At 43.0% G+C, this 19,666-nt stretch overlaps 1 protein-coding gene across 1 annotated transcript in view; it reads right to left on the bottom strand.

Moving 5' to 3' along the window:
* The window catches only part of tyr (tyrosinase), a 46,495-nt gene that overhangs the window by 20,490 nt on the left and 6,339 nt on the right, over positions 1-19,666 (bottom strand). Inside the window, exons 2-3 of the mRNA XM_078402691.1 lie at positions 10,182-10,398; positions 5,359-5,506 (exon numbers count right to left, since the gene is read on the bottom strand). Of these exons, the coding sequence (XP_078258817.1) occupies positions 5,359-5,506; positions 10,182-10,398 (365 nt within the window). The remainder of the gene's footprint in view (positions 1-5,358; positions 5,507-10,181; positions 10,399-19,666) is intronic.

Here is a 19,666-nt window from a genome sequence, read left to right as displayed (position 1 = left end):
AGCATCTGCAGCTTTATTTTTGACTAGATGGGTGTGCACCCGTTGGGTGCAAATCACTGCTGTGGGCGGTCCTGCGGGCACGGCTGAGGGAGGGGGGGTTGAGGAGGGATGGAGTGGGTGAGGGGAGGAGGGGGGTTGAGGAGGGATGGAGTGGGTATGGGGAGGGGAGGAGGGGGGTTGAGGAGGGATGGAGTGGGTGATTGGAGGGGAGGGGAGGGATAAGGGGAGGTTCAGGGGGGATTGAGTGGGTGAGTGGGGGGAGAGGAGGGGGGATAAGGGGTTTTGAGGGGGGATGGAGTGGAGCAGGGGGAGCAGGATGGGGAGGGGGGGAAGGGGAGGAGAGGGTGCTGGACCAATGCAGGAGAGATTTGGGACCGGAACCGTTGGGTGGAAAGCTTTCCTTCGGGCCCAGCAACCCCACCGATCCATGGACCCGTTGCCGGGTGGGGAGTGTCCCCTGGGGCCATGCTGGGCCCAGCAACCCTACCAATCTGTTCACCCGCGGCGAGCAGCGGGGAACGACGGTGACGGCCATCTTGTTGGACCCTCTGGCACCACGCTGCACCATGAGAGGAAGGTCAGGAGCGGGGCATGCCGGGATGGGCGCCAGTCCTCACGCTGGTCCTCCCGGGGGGGGGGGGGGGGGGGGAGGGTAGCGCATTTGTTTAAGGTCCCCCACCCCTCCTTGGCCACGACCCCCTGCGCCCCCCCCCTCATTGGCTATCACTCGGGTGGGGTCCCATTGTGACATCACACGCTAAACATGGCAAGCAATCGGATTAATAAGGTGATTTTTAAACATTAAAATCTCTGTAACTTTAAAAATATAACACCAATTTGAATGAAACTTGGATGAAAGTGTCCCCAGGACAATGGTGAGTAAGATGGTCCTAAAATTGTCACGCTATGTTGTGTGTGTGGGTGAAAACCACACACACAAATGGAAGAAAAAAGCGCACAAGAAACGCACGCACAACGGGACATACAAACACTATGGGACAAACAAGATGAGAGTTAGAGAGAGAGATAGATAGAGAGAGAGATAGATAGATAGATAGATAGATAGATAGATAGATAGATAGATAGATAGATAGATAGATAGATAGATTTACACTTTTATTCAACAGAGTTTGTGCAAGGGATTGCTATCTTCCTATCTGAAAATGCTGCTTACGTCTAATATAAATGCTACAATGATCTATTCTTTCCACGTTACCTCTAAATATTTGCAATTTGGCAGTAATGTAGAAAGACAGTTAATTTCTAGAGAGTTTTACCTCTGCAAATGCGAGCTCTCCTGGATACCACGCAACAAAAAAGGTTTTTCACTGCACTTTGGTACGTGATAATAATAAACTAAACCAAACTGAACTTGGCAATGAACCCCATTATTGCATCAGGCTCTTCTACTCTTGGCTGAGGTTTAACCCCATAGTTTAAGATTTTTTGCCTGCAGTCCGTCTGTCTTTTGTGTTTTTTGTTGTTTTTGTCTCAATTGTAGTGTTAATATGATGTAGTGTTGTATGTTATGTTTTGGGGGGGGGGGGTGGGAGGGAACGGGAACTGTAACTGTAACTGTAACATTCTCTCTCCAGAACGGAGACGCGACCTTTGTTCTGTGCCGTGTCTCCGTTCCCGTTGCGGCCTACCACCGGCCATGCACCTGGGACCACCTGGGTCTCTGGTTCGCAGAGCCCGCGGTCCGGACTCACCACCTGCGGCGCTGGCTGCCTGCGAATGCTGCGGGAACGGCTGCGACTCGTCTCCGGAGGCTCCGGCGCGGGCCGCATGGACGTCGGAAGCCCGCAGGCCCCTGGATGGGGGCCGACATCGGGAGCTCCGGCAGCGGCAGAGGCAACGTGTTCGCCCGCCCCGAATCGCGGGGCTTGGGTCGGCCCGCCACGGACCTTTCACAATCCGGCGCGGCCTGAAATAGGCCGCGGGATTTTTTTTCACCGCCCAGCGGGGGCTTCAATATCGGGAGCCCCGACCGCCCCGACGTGGCAACTCCAACAGCCTGACCGCGGGACAAGACGGCAGGGAAGAGAAAAAGACATTCTGGCCTTCCATCACAGTGAGGAGGGACTGGAGGAGACTCACTGTGATGGATGTTTCTTTTTGTTTGGTGTTAGTTGTGATTGTATGTGTTATTGCATTTTTATTGATTAATCTTATTGGTCTTATTGTTCAACTGCGGGTAATGTTTCATTTTACTACACATTTATGTGTATGTGACAAATAAACGACTATTGACTATTGATTGATTGACTATTGACATCACTTTTGTTGCTTTTACCAATCATCTTCATTCAACTTCTTCTGGCTCCTGACCTTTCCACCAACAAGAACTGTGCCTCTCTGTTTAAGGAAAGCAGTGACTCTTGTATCAACTACATCTCTCTATACCATAAAACGATACTCCAGGTATTCTGGACAAAGGGACTCGAGGATCTCAGTGCCAGCCCCAAATGCCTTTCCTTCTTTTTGAGCAGTCAATGGCCAAGGATTCCCATGTTAATTGGAATGATGCATTATTTTCAGCAGATTTTAATAACATCCTCAAAATTTTTCTTTGTCCTGCTGCCTTTCTCTGTGACAGAACTCAGAGCAGAGCGGATGTTTCGGGAGTCTGACATCAGGCACGCATGCAAATGCAGTGGCCTGCTCATTGGAGTGGCTGACTGTACTTCGAGCCTCAATGCTGGAGATGCTGGCCTGTGAAATGAAACATATTGATTCAGTTAATCTTCCAGTGATAGTACTGAACTTCTCCAGCCCACCGAAGAGTCTGTTCTAGTAATCCACATCCCAGGAGCACATAGAAGTCTGGGATCACTGCTGCCTGGTAGATGAGTTTTATTGCTGGGTTTCAGGCCTTGATCTTCAATCTTTTCATTGGACAGACAGAGGCCATTGTGGCACACTGTAGATAGTCATAGACAATAGGTGCAGGAGGAGGCCATTCGGCCCTTCGAGCCAGCACCACCATTCAATGTGATCATGGCTGATCATTCTCAATCAGTACCCCGTTCCTGCCTTCTCCCCATACCCCCTGACTCCGCTATCCTTAAGAGCTCTATCTAGCTCTCTCTTGAATGTCCCCACACATTAACACTATCCAACACACGCTAGGGACAATTCACACTTATAACAAGCCAATCAACCTATAAACCTGTACGTCTCTGGAGTCTGGGAGGAAACCGAAGATCTAGGAGAAAACCCACGCAGGTCACGGGGAGAAGGTACAAACTCGGCACAGACAAGCACCCCCGTAGTCATAGAGTCATACAGCGTGGAAACAGGCCCTTCGGCCCAACTTTAATTTTTGATCTTTGATGTCTGTCTTTGCTGAGAAACGGCTCCCAATTTATGGGCAGTTGTTACATTTTATTGAGTCTTGTGGACTTTCATTGTTGTGGTGTAGTGCAGGGAGAGAAGGTTAGTGGAGGATCTTTGTCCTGCAGTTATTTAGTCATACATGATCTCATATTGTCCATTATGCTTCACTGGACAAGTTGACATGATTTGGAGCACTAACTTCAAACACATGCATAACAAGCAGCATTTGTGTTCAGAGAGGTTGAAACGTCCTTGGGTTCTGAACTGGAGCCAAAAATAGGTTGAACAATTTTCTATTTCCCCACTGCTGGAAGAATGTATCCAGTTCAGATGCAGGATCCTGACCCAAAATGTTAACTGTCCATTTCCCTCCTCAGATGCTGCCTGTATCACTGAAGTCCTTCGGCGGTTTATGTTTTGCTGCACTGAACCATTGGTTAAGATTGGGGCATGCGTGCCATCACATAGCAGATACACGATGGAGACAAAAATGTGAGAGCAGCCAAATCTTGACTAATGGAGCATTATAGGCTTTTCTGAAGTCAAATAACACCATGTATCGTGTCTATGCTGCTCCCTGCACTTTATTCGGGCCTGGGGAGTGTTGTCGAGCTAAGGGATCTATGAATGCAGGTACATAGTACCCTGAAAGTGGTGTCACAGGCAGAGAGGGAGGTCAAGAAGACTTTGGATACATTAGCCTTCATCAGTCTGGGTACGGAGTATAGAAGTTGAAATATTACATTACAGTTTGTGAGTATTGTGTTCAATTTCGGTCACCCTGCTATAGGAAGGATGTTGTTAAGCTGGAAAAAGTGCAGAGAAAAGGAATGTTGCCAGGACTTGAAGGCCTGAGCTCTTGGGAGGCATTGGGCAGGCTAGTACTTTATTCATTGGAGTGCAGGAGGCTGAGTGGTGATCGTATAGATGTGTATAAAATCATGAGGAGAACGGATAGAGTGAAGGCACAGTCTTTTACGCAGAGGAAGGGAATCAGGAACCAGATGTAGGCTTAAGCTAAGTAGGAACCTGAGGAGCAACTTTTTTTAACACAGAGGGTGGAGGGTATATGGAATGAGCTACATGAGGAGGTAGTTGAAGCAGGCACTACAACAATATTTGAAAGACATTTGGACAGCTACATGGATAGGAAATGTTTAGAGGGGCATGGGCCAAACATGGGATGTGGAACAAGCATTGATGGGGCATCGTGGCGAGTTAAGCCAATGGGCTTTTTTCCGAACTGTATGACTCTCTGACCATGACTTTATCATGTCCATCGTATCTGTAGGTGAATGGGATCCAGACTACAATTTAGGGATTAGCTCCATGGCCACTTTGAGAAGGTTGGTGAGAAGGACCCTGGTGATGTATTTTTCTGTGGTAGACCGTTCAGACCGCACTCAGATTTCTTTCCTCTCTGGAAGGTTGTCATGATGACAGACTCCCTGAGGTCTCCTGCTTCATCTTCGTCTTCATTGCAATGAGAAATGAGGCTGTGAGTTTGTCTCTGAAGTCCCATTCTGTCAAGTTTTAAAACTTCATAACGATACTATCAGCTCTTGATGATTTTCAATTGATATTTGGTCAGCTGTGTGTAAAAAGTACTGTGGGATTATCTGGTAGTTAGAATCAAACAGTGTCACATCTCAATATTTATACTAGTTCTACCATGATTGAATAGCAGAGTAGACTCGATGGGCCGAATAGCCTAATTCTAATCTTATCACATCACTTATGAACCAGTTACTCATAGTAATTCCATGACCAGCTGACAAGCAACCTGACTTTATGTCCTAAACCCCTGGTGTGGTACCTGGAGAATGGCCAGGAAGAGTATGGAAGGCAAGATGAAAAGTGGAGATTGTGAGGGTGGTGTTAAGCGGACTGATAGTTGGAGCAATGGGAGAGAGAACAACCAAAGACAACATCAATCGATATTTTAAATGCAATTTCAAATGGATTGAAATCAATGAAGAAATGGGGAAAAAAATGGGGCTTGCTCTTGAATATACTCACCTGTCAACAAAAGCATGATGAAGTAGAAAGATGGGGTCGTTTGCAGAACCACCAACTCGAGACATTGAACCATTCATGTACATGTGTATGGCATTATGCAAGCTGCTCTGTGAAACGTTAGCTATACCATCATTTGGATTGGCAAAACCTGTTCATGAAGAAGTCACATTGGTCTGAATTAATAACTAAGCCGATTATACCAATTAACTTTAATCACCACTAAAGTAATAGTGAATAAATGCCGGAGCGGATAATAAGTGGGTTAGAAAACAATCTTTCACCTTGAAGCCAGCTGAGAACGTAAAAAAATAAGACATCACCCTCTGGGAAGAAAAGGGATTAGTCACCACTTTGTGAAGAAATAGTAAAAGTTTGCAGAGAATCATTTTGCTCTGATAGATTTTTATCAAATGCATTATTTCTTTTTGTTGCCTACAAGGCCAGATCTATTTTATGTGATTTATATTTCTCTAGTATCTTCCTTCATTCTTCCTGATAGCTGCCTCCACTTACATCGCTGAGTGGAATCCTTTAGTGATTTTGTTCATGCTCCAAGATTGCAAGAAATGAATAAGAAGGACAGCAACACCCGAGACAGCTTGTTTGTGTTCATCGATTGCCTGAGACACAACATCCTGGATATGCAAGGAATGGCGGGATAGGGATTATATACACTCCAAAGACGTGCAGGTTTGTAGGTTAATTGACTGGGTAAATGTAAAAATTGTCCCTGGTGTATGTAGGATAGTGTTAATGTGCGGGGATCGCTGGGCGGCGCGGACTTGGTGGGCCGAAAGGGCCTGTTTCCGCGCTGTAGAATCTAAATCTAGATACAGGCAGATAAGAGTTGGCTTTGGCATTATGTTCGGCACAGACATTGTGAGTCAAAGGGCCTGTTCCTGTGCGGCCTCATTCGGTGATGGTGGGAGGTTTCAGCATTTTTTTGGAACTTAAGTACTCACTGGTTGCATCTTTAGGCCTGCTTTTCATGCACATACATTCCAAACTAATGGAGATGGTTACAGGTGTAATTCAGCATTCAGTGTTGATTGTGGAACACTAACTAGCAGAATGCGAGAAATGTAAATATACATTTTGCACAGTCATATCATATGTTGGGAAACCAAACCAATGGTCATATAAAGACTAGCTGGAGTTAGAAGGAACAGTTTGCACCTTCTAAAAGGTTTAGGCCTTGCTGGGAGCTACAAAGCGTTCCCTGCCACCATATCTTACTTTTGACTATTTTATTTCTATGTACCACAAAGTTCCCTAGACTGCAGGATGTTGCAGCAATGCAAGATAATTATGTTTTCTCATATTAATCTTGTGGACTAAGCATTGGTCGTTGATCACAAAGCTTCTGACTGCTAAATCATATTATACTGTACATGCAGCAAGCAACCAGCATTGTGTTCATTGAAGCTGGTGGAATACTTACTGAATGGCTGTTGGCTTCTCTGTGTATTTTAGACCTCCAAACACAAGAGCAGCAGTTACCAATAGGAGCCTGAACAACTACTTATTTCAGAGACACTTCCACCCACAAAGATGGGTTCATGAAAACTAGTGGGTCAATGATATGTAAATGGTATGTTCAATGTGGGAATTCCTGATTTACTTTGTTTATAGGTGTGGAGGAGAGTGGTCGAATCTGGAGGGATTTGATGGCAATGTGGAGAGAAAATAATGGGATGTGTAAATAGGTGGTTGATGATCAGTGTGGATTTGATGGGCCAAAGGGCCTATTCACTACATTATCTATGTATCTATGTGGGTATGTATTTATGTATGGATGTGTGTATCTATGTGTGCATCCATGCATGTATGTATCTATCTATCCTTCTAAATGCTGCCTGTCCCACTGACTTACTCCAGCATTTTGTGTCTACCTTTGATTTAAACCAGCATCTGCAGTTCTTTCCTACATTTTCTTTCTATCTATCTATCTATCTGTCTATCTATCTATCTATCTATCTATCTATCTATCTATCTATCTATCTATCTATCTATCTATCTATCTATCTATCTATCTATCTATCTATCTATCTATCTATCTATCTGTCTGTCTGTCTGTCTGTCTGTCTGTCTGTCTGTCTGTCTGTCTGTCTGTCTGTCTGTCTGTCTGTCTGTCTGTCTGTCTGTCTGTCTGTCTGCCTGTCTGTCTGTCTGTCTATCTATCTATCTATCTATCTATCTATCTATCTATCTATCTGGAATTACAGATGCTGGTTTATACCATAGACACAGCATTCTGGAGTAACTGCGGATCGGACAGCGTCTCTGGAGAAAAAAGATGGGTGACGATTCGGGACGGATTCCTTCTTCAGACTCTGAAGACTCAGACGTCTGTCTGCCTCTACATAAGAGTGATGTGGTGGACTGCATTAACTGACTGGAAACCTACCTCTGTGCAATTTGCATTTGAGATTTTGCAGAAGCATCAAATGAGAGCAATTTATTTTGATAAATCTTCTGGAGCAGAATTTATAACTCTTCCAGGAGCAGTGTCGTTTATAACAATTACTCTGTCTTCTATCATAACTCTAAGCTTCATGGTTGAGTGATGGCCCTTCAAAAGTGTCTGCCTAGTTGGAATTTGATTCTCCAGTAATCTCTTTAGGCTTCACGAGTAAAGTCAGGCAATGTTTCTCACTGATGAGACCCAAAGCGTCACCTATCTATGTTCTCCAGAGATGCTGCCTGATCTGCTGATTTACTCCAGCACTTTGTGTTCTTTTGTGTATTAACTAGTAGCAGCAGTTCTGAAGAAGGGTCTCGACCCGAAACGTCACCCATTCCTTCTCTCCAGAGATGTTGCCTGTCCTGCTGAGTTACTCCAGCTTTTGTGCCTATCTACAGTTCTCTGATTAAGTCAATGCCTAGCAGCAATGAAACTCATGGCTTCAAAGGTACATCTTTAATTGTTTTCTTGCATTTCTTGCACCATGACAGCTGAAACTGTACCATGTTCAATAGTTTGGAATTGTCAATCCTGGAAATAAATCTGCTGGACAAAGCTAAAACTTTGGAGTGATGTTGGGATAAAAGTGGATAAATTGCATTATGATACAATGTGGGTGTATGTGGCAATGCCTGATCTTCCTCGTGAAATATAGCCCGGAGAGCTTTTCAAGTAGCAATTGCTCCACAGACCCATCAGCCCAGCTCGCCTCCCACTCTGCCATCACTAACTACCTGAACGGCAACCTGAGACTGTCAGGGAAACAACTGAAAGCGAGAAGCCAAGCCGCTGAAACACTAGCGCAGGGCTGCATTGATGCCAAAGAGCAAAATAGAATCAGATTAAAGCTCTAGTCTTGAAACGTAGGGGGGCTATTAAACAGCCAAGAAGAGGAATGTGGCTCCAAGAACATTCCAATTCTAAACAATGACCAGGGTGTTTAGAGGCTACTGAGGGCGTGTAGCGTAGGTTCACTAGGTTGATTCCCGGAATGGCGGGACTGTCGTATGTTGAAAGGCTGGAGCAATTAGGCTTGTATACACTGGAATTTAGAAGGATGAGGGGGGATCTTATTGAAACATATAAGATAATTAGGGGATTGGACACATTAGAGGCAGGAAACATGTTCCCAATGTTGGGGGAGTCCAGAACAAGGGGCCACAGTTTAAGAATAAGGGGTAGGCCATTTAGAATGGAGATGAGGAAGAACTTTTTCAGTCAGAGAGTGGTGAAGGTGTGGAATTCTCTGCCTCAGAAGGCAGTGGAGGCCAGTTCGTTGGATGCTTTCAAGAGAGAGCTGGATAGAGCTCTTAAGGATAGCGGAGTGAGGGGGTATGGGGAGAAGGCAGGAACGGGGTACTGATTGAGAGTGATCAGCCATGATCGCATTGAATGGCGGTGCTGGCTCGAAGGGCTGAATGGCCTACTCCTGCACCTATTGTCTATTGTCTATTGTCTCTTAAGCGAACAAAAACTCAACCAAAACACACATATAAAAACCATGACTATAACAACAGCATAGACGGATTGGGTATCCTGTGGCAAGTGATTCACTTCCTGACCCCCTCAAAGGTTTTTAATCACCAACAAAACCTAAGGTGTGTGCTGGAGAACTATCCACTTGCTGCCGCCAATGCCAACAATTTTTGGGATAATCCAGTGACTTAATTTGTCACCCTATGAACAACCCTAAACCTTAATTCCCTCCATCACTGAAGCATAGTAGCTGCAATGTGCACTATCTACTTAATGCAAGTCACCTAGGCAATTATTGAAGGGCAATAAAAAATGCATCGAAATGTAACTGAAACCTTTTAGCTTCCCTATTAAATTGCACCAAAAAAATTAACTGACCACTAAAGTAATTGTGTTATTTATTCTGCATATCAATCTACCTGAAGAACATGGAATAAAATGAAAAAAAATCTACATTCCTTGACATTCATTATTTAGTACATCTGTACTATAATATGAACATTAATACATTAATTTAAAAGGAAAAATGTCTGCAGTGGAAACAGCCTTATGTAATGTATGATTATATAATTCTATGCTGTATATCCGCTCTAATTTCAGTGTTCTGCCTCAGCTACACATTGGCTGCAATTTAAAAACATGTACCTTGGAAAAATAGCAGCTGCCTTGGCATTGTATAAAATCTAACCAAGTCTTCTGGTTTGAAAACAATATCCTGCTCTTCCATGTATTTTTAATCCTGAATTTTTGGCGCACAGATGGTAGATTCACTACCAAAAAGGTGCTGACCATATCAAGCACTATGTCACTTTGACAATCTATGTCACAGAATACTTTCCAAAACACACAGAATCTAAAATATGATAAAACATAAATTAAAAACCTTCCAATGTATTCCGGAAGCTGTAATTGGAGAACTTATCAAAGGGTGGAGTTTCGTATTCGGTGAGACTTAGGCAAAATTCCACTTCTAATGAGCTCGGAAGCTTTGGAGTTCTCTCGCGATCCTGGTTCCCTGGATTTCGTTGAATGGGTCCTTCAGGAGAACCATCGCATAGAACTCCACGGCGGTTGTAATCCTGCTGTCTGGTGCAAATCACCTGCATCAAAATAATACAGCTTTTCTTAAAAATGTAATGTCAAGAAAAAGGAACAGATACTTTTTACTTTTGTTAAAGTCTATACTATACATTTGCAATAACATTGGGGAATTTACATATGCTTAACACAACATGATGGAAATGCCATGAACTATGTCCTCTGTCACATACACACATCTTGCTAAAGAAATATTGGACTTCCTAGAGATTCGAGGACTCTAGCTTAAAATGTTGTAAGGAACGTGGATTACATACTCTCTCAATGCTTCAATGTCTATATTTTCTGGATTTTTTTGTGTGATTGACAAAACTGCCAACTCTTTGCTGTTGGCTATAATCAAATACTTGTAAGACCTGTGCTTCTTCTAAAGGAAAAGACTTAATACTCGACTGTAATGCAATACAATACAATACAATATATCTTTATTGTCATTCTACAGGGGTACAACGAGATTGGGAATGCGACTTCCATACGATGCAATAAATTAATTAGCGAATCAGCATAAATTTAGACAACCCAGTGAGACAAAATTAGAGACAGTTTTAAAACAGAATAAAGTGCAGATAGGTCTGTGCCGGTTCGCTGTGCGATGTGACCATCCGACTCAGCAGGACCGGCTCAGAACAGCTATGGCCCTGGGGATGAAGCTGTTCCTGAGTCTGGAGGTGCGGGCGTAGAAGGCCTTGTAGCGTCTGCCAGATGGTAGAAGTTCGAACAGACTGTTGCAGGGGTGTGAGGAGTCTTTGTGAATGCTGGTGGCTTTCCTGAGGCATCGTTTGTTGTAGATGGCCTCCAAGGCTGGTAGCTGTGTTCCGATAATCTTCTGAGCTCTATAGACTACCCGCTGAAGAGCTTTCCTCTCTGCCTCCGTGCAGCTGAGATACCACACAGGGATGCCATGCGTTAGGATGCTCTCTATGGTGCAGCGGTAGAAGATCGTCAGCAGCTGTTGGGGCAGACCAGACTTTTTCAGTGTTCTCAGCAGCCTGGTGATCCAGGGGGCTGTTCTGCCTAGCTCCGTCGGGATTTTGATGAGGGGTTTATAATACTCACAAGCCAGTCTCCAGCAGCCACGTCCGATGTTGAGCAGCTCTGTGTGGCTCCATGTGCGATCCGCCTTCCGTGAGCTGCAGTGTGCTGCCGCTGTGTCCGGACTCGCCGCCACGGGCTCTGACTGGGTTTCGGTGGAGGTAAGGGTCGCGGATTTTAAATGATGATTTAGTGACCTGTTTTTCCCGCCGTGTCCGCTGCTGGGCTGCTCTGTGCGGCTCCTTCGATGGATACTTCGATACAAGGGCATGCAGATGCTGGTTTACAAAAATAAGAATGCAAATTGCTGGAGTAACACAGAGCAGCATCTCTGGAGGACATGGATAGGGGATATTTCAGATACTTGCTAATAAGAGCAAGAAGCAGGCTATAGCTGATGCATATTTTTAGCAAAACAAAAAGAAGTCATCTAATTTTTACAGTATGCATAAACGTACCAGAGATGAACAATTTCCATGGCACCCATTATCCATTGCAGTTCTGCACATGGGATTTCTGTGTTTGTGCATGTGATCTACAACGTGGCCTTTACTGAGAGCAAGAACCCAGAGTGCTATGAAGAAGTCCCAGGTGAAAACCATGGTAGGGAGTTAAGCAATGCTGGAGAATGACGCAGTGAGGATTGTTACTAATGATGAGAGAATTGAGGAACAGAGCAAAGGGTAGATGAGGAATTGACACCAGAACTGATCCAGAAAGATTAGTCAAAACTATAATTTTATATCTACACCTAAAATCAAAAGATCTCGAGAATTATGTATTTTATAGTTTCAGGGGTGCAATGGATGACAATGATTGAGTTTCAGAAAATGTCATATTTCCTGGATATGATTTCTGAATCATCAAATAGTACCTGAGAGAATTGTTTTTTTCTATGACTAGCTAGAAAATGTGAGCGCCTTCATAACACCATAACCTATTTATGACTTACAACAAGGCTATCAATTTTCAGTGGGTTTTTTTTCCAAACCATTTTCACTCATGAATGCATTCAGCAAATTGTGGTCAATAGCAATGACCCATGGATTTGCCCCAGAAGTTCAATGTGGCATTGATAGATGTGGGGATTTGATCCTCTTGATTCAAGGGCCTGATAAAGGTGCATCTCGAACAAGCAAACGATTTTATAGGATTGTCTACTAACTTACCAAAATCATAAAAGCAAACTTTTACACATACATTATTCTGAATTATTTTTAGTCCGTTTCTTAGTTAGCAGTATTTTTTGTATACCTGTCTTCTGCCTCATTATAAAAGTAACCAAAATGACATGAATTACTATTTTGAGTGATTTATTCGTTGCTCTTTCAAAATTGTGTTTTCCATTTGATTGTAACATTTTGGATCTAAAATTGCAAGTTTAGAGCAATCTTTAAGCTTCAGAAACAGTTATTGTTTCCAGACCTTTGACCTGATAGTATTTGAACTCATGCAACCTAGATAATTAGTTTCAACCTCAAAATTACAAACAGTTTCATCATATCATCATATATATACAGCCGGAAACAGGCCTTTTCGGCCCACCAGGTCCGTGCCACCCAGCGATCCCCGTACATTAACACTATCCTACACCCACTAGGGACAATTTTTACATTTACCCAGCCAATTAACCTACATACCTGTTCGTCTTTGGAGTGTGGGAGGAAACCGAAGATCTCGGAGAAAACCCACGCAGGTCACGGGGAGAACGTACAAACTCCTTACAGTGCAGCACCCGTAGTCAGGATCGAACCTGAGTCTCCGGCGCTGCATTCGCTGTAAAGCAGCAACTCTACCGCTGCGCTACTCATATTTTTGATATGAGAAATCTGGAAATCTAGACGAAACTGTAACGTTCAAACCATTTAAATATATCCACTCCTGTGGTCACCTCTTAGGGTTCAAATAACCCCTGTAAATATTTAATGGCTTCTATTCTATTCTTCAAAATGTTACATCAGAAAAATATACTTACCTGTTTAAATAGGTATCATGATGAATTTTTCTCCAATGTCATAATATTCACAGGTATGGAATGACTAATGCTTCCATAGAAATCTTTTTGAATGAAACAGTAAAGGCCAATGAGTGCGGAGAAGATTTAAGAGGTTGTTGCCAAGACTTGAGGGCCTGAGCTATATAGAAAGGTTGGGCACTCCAGGACTTTATTCCTTGGAGCGTAGGAGGCTGAGGGGTGATCTTATGGAGGTGTATAAAATTATGAGGGGAATAGATGGGGGAATGCACAGCTTTTTACGCAGGATAGGGGAATCAGAAACAAAGGACATAGGTTTAAGATGAGAGGGGCAAGATTTCATAGGAACCCGAGGGGCATTTTTTTCACTCAGAGGGTGGTGGATATATGGAATGAGCTGCCAGAGGAGGTGGTTGAGGCAGGTGCTATAGCAGCAAATAAAAGACACTTGGACTGGTACATGGATAGCAAAGGTTAAGAGGGATATAGACCAAACGTGGTCAAATAGGACAAACTTAGATAGGGTATCTTGATCGGCATAGATAGGTTGGGCTGAAGGGCATGTTTCTGTGCTGTATGACTCTAAAGGAAAGCTGAAAAGCCTAGACAGTTGTCTCTTTACCAGGCAGATCATTGAAACTTGGACAACTCTCGTTTCATATTTAGATGTATGGTCTTCAGAACTTAGAACTGACCAACATTTATGGAATTATAAGGCCACAATTAAATAAATTGGTATACCAAAATGTGGCAGAACTCAAAATTGGTCTCAATTTAAACTTTGCGGTTAATAAAAACTCATGGTCAATACAGATCATTCAGTATTTCATCACAACTAAGCAAGGATGAAAGCATTTTACTTGTCAAAGTTCACACTGGTAATTGGCTAGGCCATGTGAAAGCACACTGGAAGTTAAAACTGTTCAATGATTGCAGAAAGTGAACTTAATAAAAAGACAGCTTGAAACCAGTTTTATGGAAATGGAAACTGGACATGGGGCCGGGTTTATGCGATTAACCCTTTCCTATGCCTACCACGATTGTCACAATCTGTAATTGTTTTAGCAGAGGCCCCTATTATGTAAGTGGCTAGGATCTCTTATAACATGCCTACACAACTTAAAGACAACCTTCAATTTTTAAAGGGAACTTTTAATAGCTTTCAGTCTGGGAGTCTTCATGGGTGAGAAACCAAGTAGGAGAGAAGTCCTTTATTTTCAAGGGCCAAACAGGTTTTGCTGAAAAAGTCTACAAATGCATTGAGGAAAGACAGCTATGTTGATCAACGCCAGGAGTTAACCTAAAAAATGGATAAGTGTAGGAAGGAACTGCAGATGCTGTTTTACACCAAAGATGGACACAAAATGCTGGAGTAATTCAGCGGGACAGGCAGCATCTCTGGAGAGAAGGAATGGGTGACATTTCGGGTTGAGATCCTTCTTCAGACTGAGAGTCAGGGGAGAGGGAGTCTAGAGAAATGCAAGGGTAAGGAGTGAAAATGACAGATCAAAGCCAGCGATGATAAGGAAATGTAGAATAGTTCATTGTTAGCTGAGGGGAAGGTGTCAAGGAGGCATACAATCAGTAAAATGAATCAGAAGGCCAGTGAAACTAATGGGGGAGGGTCAGAGAAAGAGGGAAAGCAAGGTTTAGACAATAGACAATAGGTGCAGGAGTAGGCCATTCGGCCCTTCGAGCCAGCACCACCATTCAATGTGATCATGGCTGATCATTCTCAATCAGTACCACGCTCCTGCCTTCTCCCCATACCCCCGCTATCCTTAAGAGCTCTATCTAGCTCTCTCTTGAATGCTCCAGCTCTCTCTTGAATTACTTGGTTAGAGAAATCAATATTCATACCGCTGGGTTGCAAGCTGCCCAAGCGAAATATGAGTTGCTGTGGATATGGTGCTACAAAAGTCGAAAGGCTGTGGGTCCTGATCAATGAATGAATCATTGAACATCATATCCCGCTTTAGACATTACACAATGTTTTTTATAGCACGATATCTCTCAACTAATAATAGTTCCGATCAATTAGTATTTATGCATATCATGTATATTATGGGGGATGGGTGTCAGAAACATGAATATGCTGGTTGCCATGAAAATTGATTTTTTTAAAATGCGTGAATAAAATTGTATTTAAACCTACCATGTGAAATTCAAATTAACGTTTATGGCAACATTTTATGAAATTGTTTAATATTCTTAGAAATGTTTGCCAGTTTCATTGAGGATTCTGGTTGAGTAAGTACCAGATACTATATCTGCTCTACCATATCTTCCCACCTACACCATTGCTCCTTAGCTCTCACAGAGTCTTATCAGGCAACTGAACCATCTTACCGCAACCAGAGAGCAGTCCTGAAGCACTATCTACCTCATCGCGAACTCCTGGACTATCTTTAATCGGACTTTACTGGCTTTACCTTGCACTAAACGTTATTCCCTTGTCATGTATCTGTACACTGTGAATGGCTCAATTGTAATCATGTATTGTCTTTTCGCTGGTTGGTTAGCATGCAACAAAAGCTTTGGTATGATTGTCTTCATAGGCCAAAGCATTAAGAAAAAGGAGTTGGCTTGAAGTTCTACAAATTAGTGGTGAGACTGCATTTGGAGTATTGTGCACAGTTTTGGTCACCACACAACAGGAAGGATGTGGTAGAAATAGAGAAAGTGCAGAAGAGATTTACCAAGAAGCTACCTGGAACAGAGGGCCGCAGTTATTGATCGGATAGGCTGGGTTTATTCTCACTGGAACATGGGAGAATGAATGGTGGCCTCATAGAGGTTTATAAAATTATGAGGGACATAAATCGGATAGATAGCAGATTTTTTTCTGGGGCTCGAGAGTCAAGCATTGGAGGGAACAAGTTTAAGATGAAAGGAAACAAAAATTAAAAAGAACTGAGGGGTGCGTTTTTCCACACAGAGTGGTGAATATTTGGAATGAGCTGTGCAAGTGGTAGCAGGTAACATTATAATATTTAGAAGGTACAGGTACTTGGATATTAAAGGAATAGAGAAAGAGTGGGATACAAGCCTAATGCAGCCAAATGGGATAAGCATTTTTAGAAATCAGGATCAGCATGGATCAAGTGAACATATTTCTGTGCTGTACCTTTCTGTGATTGTATGAAATGCAAGCCTAACTTCAATGTGCCAGTTCCTTTCAACTAGTGCCAGCCATTCATCAAATTAAATTGCTTGGATATGGTCTTGTTCATGAAACTGCATGGTTTCTGCTGGCTGGATACTAAAAGGTAATGAGATGAGAGCATAAATGTTGTGTCCACTCTGCATTCAGATAAATGTGCAAAGGTTAATCAAGCATTGCAGTTCCACCACCTGCTTTATAATATCATCCAAAACACAATATAAATTTAAAGGCGAGTCCAATTCATCTGTTAGTTCATGGTGTGTGATTTACTAAGGACACAGAGTTGCAAGTTTTTCCCTCCGGTCCTCTCCTGCTCTTTTTTTTAAACCTTTGCGTGCGCTTCTCAACAGGACATTATCCCCAGTGTCTTCCCCACTATTTACTTCTGCATCAACAGCATTGACCAAAATCATCTATTCACTTTCACTCACTGGTCTGAGGAACCAGTTGGAGAACTTTTCTCACCTCCAGCTCTTCAGCCTCCCCCGACCTTCTACTTTCAGTCTGAAGAAGGGTCCCGACCCGAAATGTCACCCATCCTTTTTCTCCAGTGATGCTGCCTGACCCACTGATTTACTGCAGCACTTCGTGTCTATCTTTGCTGGGGATAAATTGGCTGTGATGTTTCCGGGATTGCAACATGTGCATGTTGCATGCACAAAATCAGCATGTTGTTTTGATTGCCCAATATTTAGTTACATTATAACAGGAGGGCGGACAATAATATTGGGACATAAGGAACCGCAGATGCTGGCTTCCAAAAGACACAAAGTGCTGGGATAACTCGGTCGGGCAGCATATCTGCAAGTCATGGGTAGGCAACATTCAGGTCAGGACCCTTCTTCAGACTGATTGTAGTAGAGGGTAGAAAACTGGAAAAAGAAAGGTGGGTGGGACAAAGTCTGGCGAGTGATAGGTGGATACAGGTGAGAGGGGTTTGGATTGGCAGATGGGTGAAAAAAGGCCATAAATGAAGAAAAAAAACCCGAGGCTGTAAGACACGGAGTGGAATGAAATGTGAATCCAGAAGTAAAGATCTAGGTGGACTGGGGGAGAGGAAAAGGGGGGGGGGGGGAATAGTGGGAAAAATGCATGTGGGGGCATAGTATTGACTACCTTCTGCAAGTACAAAAGACTGATCATCCTGTATGTTATTACACGTACACTATAACCCAACAAACCACCTACCTTGATAAGAATACATGAACATATCAAAGTGAAGGTAGACACAAACTGCTGGAGTAACTCAGTGGGACAGGCAGCAGATCTGGAGAGAAGAAATAGGTGAAGTTTCGGGTCGAGATCCTTCTTCCGACTGAAGAAGGGTCTCCATCCGAAAAGTCACCCATTCCCTCTCTCCAGAGATGCTGCCTGTCCCACTGAATTACTCCAGCATTTTGTGTCTACTAATTTAAACCAGCTTCTGCAGTTCTTTCCTTCATATTAAAGTGAAGAGTGACTATCACTTCCACCGTACTTACAATACAACTGTCTCCTGATTTTATGTGCTACATACACTATATTAGAATAGAATTATTTTTCTTCTGAAAAGCAGGAGTGATCTTTCTCACTGTCTAAGACCCAGCACAAGGAACGTGAAGTCAAAGACGTCTACTGAGCAATCGATCATTCATAGTATCTTGTGAAGTCATTGCTTGGTATGGAATCTTATGCTAGTGGCACTCATAAGGTCAAATGATCATAAGTGATAGGATTAGAATTAGGCCATTCGGCCCATCAAGTCTACTCTGCCATTCAATCATGGCTGATCTATATCTCCCTCCGAACCCCATTCTCCAGCCTTCTCCCCATAATTCAGTTCCCTCTCCCCATTCTCCATTCATTCAGCTAAGCTCTCCCCACCAAATATACTTAAAGAAAAGGTTTCAGATATATCCCACAATCTGGAAGATGATTGCTATCTGTGTACAGCACATCTCATTCTGTAAAAGTCAGCTAGCAATTTTGGAAGCAAGTGTAGGAAGGAACTGCAGATGCTAATTTATGAAGATAGGCACAACATACTGGAGTAAATCAATGACTCAAGCAGCATCTCTGGAGAAAAGGAATAAATGACATTTCAGGTCGAGACCCTGGAAGCTGGTTGTGTTCATATTGTGTAAAGTGTTTAGACTATGGACAGAACCAATGCTGTTAACCATGGGGTCTGTAGCCAGCTTCACGGACTTGCAGTGATGGAGCCTATCATCATAGTCCTAATGATTTCAATGGATAGGCAAACAACTATTATCCTGGTTCAGAATGCATCATTTAATTTCTGAAAGAATATTTTCTTTTTCTTTATTTTACTTTTATTTAAGGAATATTTTCTCTTACGTGAAGAGTTTTGAGAGGATCAAATCAATCCTGCCTTTGAATTTCAGAAAGCACAGTGCAATTGCTAAGGGGCATATACAGGATAGTGATAACAGTTCAAGAGAGATGCACATGCTTTTCCCTATTAAGATCTCAGTATTATTTCCTCTTGTCATTCTGTTAACCAGTGTACCTGTTGGAATTCATTGTTGAGGGGAAGGAGTCATGGGACACAGTCATTGTTCCGGCCCGTGTATATTACAATTAAGCACACTTCACTCTTGACATCTTAACAGTAAGATGTCAAAGTCAAGAATGTTTAATTGGTATACGTACTAGGACTGACACGGTGAATTCTTGCACTACAGGCATGTTAACACAACAAAACAAATAGATATACAATAAACAATAATACAATAAACTATCAGTTATACTAGGCAAAAAGACCATAATAGTGCAAGCTGAAGGACATAGTGCAACCATTACATAAAATCATTGTAGTTTGGTGCTGAGGGAGAATTGTGCTGAGGATCGTACAGTGTGGTTCTTTGAGTTAGATAATTGATAGGCCATTCTTGAGCCTAGAGGTCATGGGTCTCCGGTTCCATACCTTCTTCCCGATGGTAGCAGAGATGAGAGACTTGATTCTAGAGACAGGGTCAGCTAAGCAGAAGAGCCATGGCTACTGTTAAGATGTTGAGACTGCCCACATTCCTAAATGGTCAAAGGTCTTGATGTCACCTAGCTAGAGTCCTCACCAATTTCTGCAGAATTGTGGATA

The sequence above is a fragment of the Rhinoraja longicauda genome, chromosome 7, assembly GCF_053455715.1.
Source record: "Rhinoraja longicauda isolate Sanriku21f chromosome 7, sRhiLon1.1, whole genome shotgun sequence".
Lineage (NCBI taxonomy): Eukaryota > Metazoa > Chordata > Chondrichthyes > Rajiformes > Arhynchobatidae > Rhinoraja > Rhinoraja longicauda.
The sequence above is the reverse complement of the archived record's forward strand: the minus strand, read 5'-3'. Positions and strand labels throughout refer to the sequence as shown.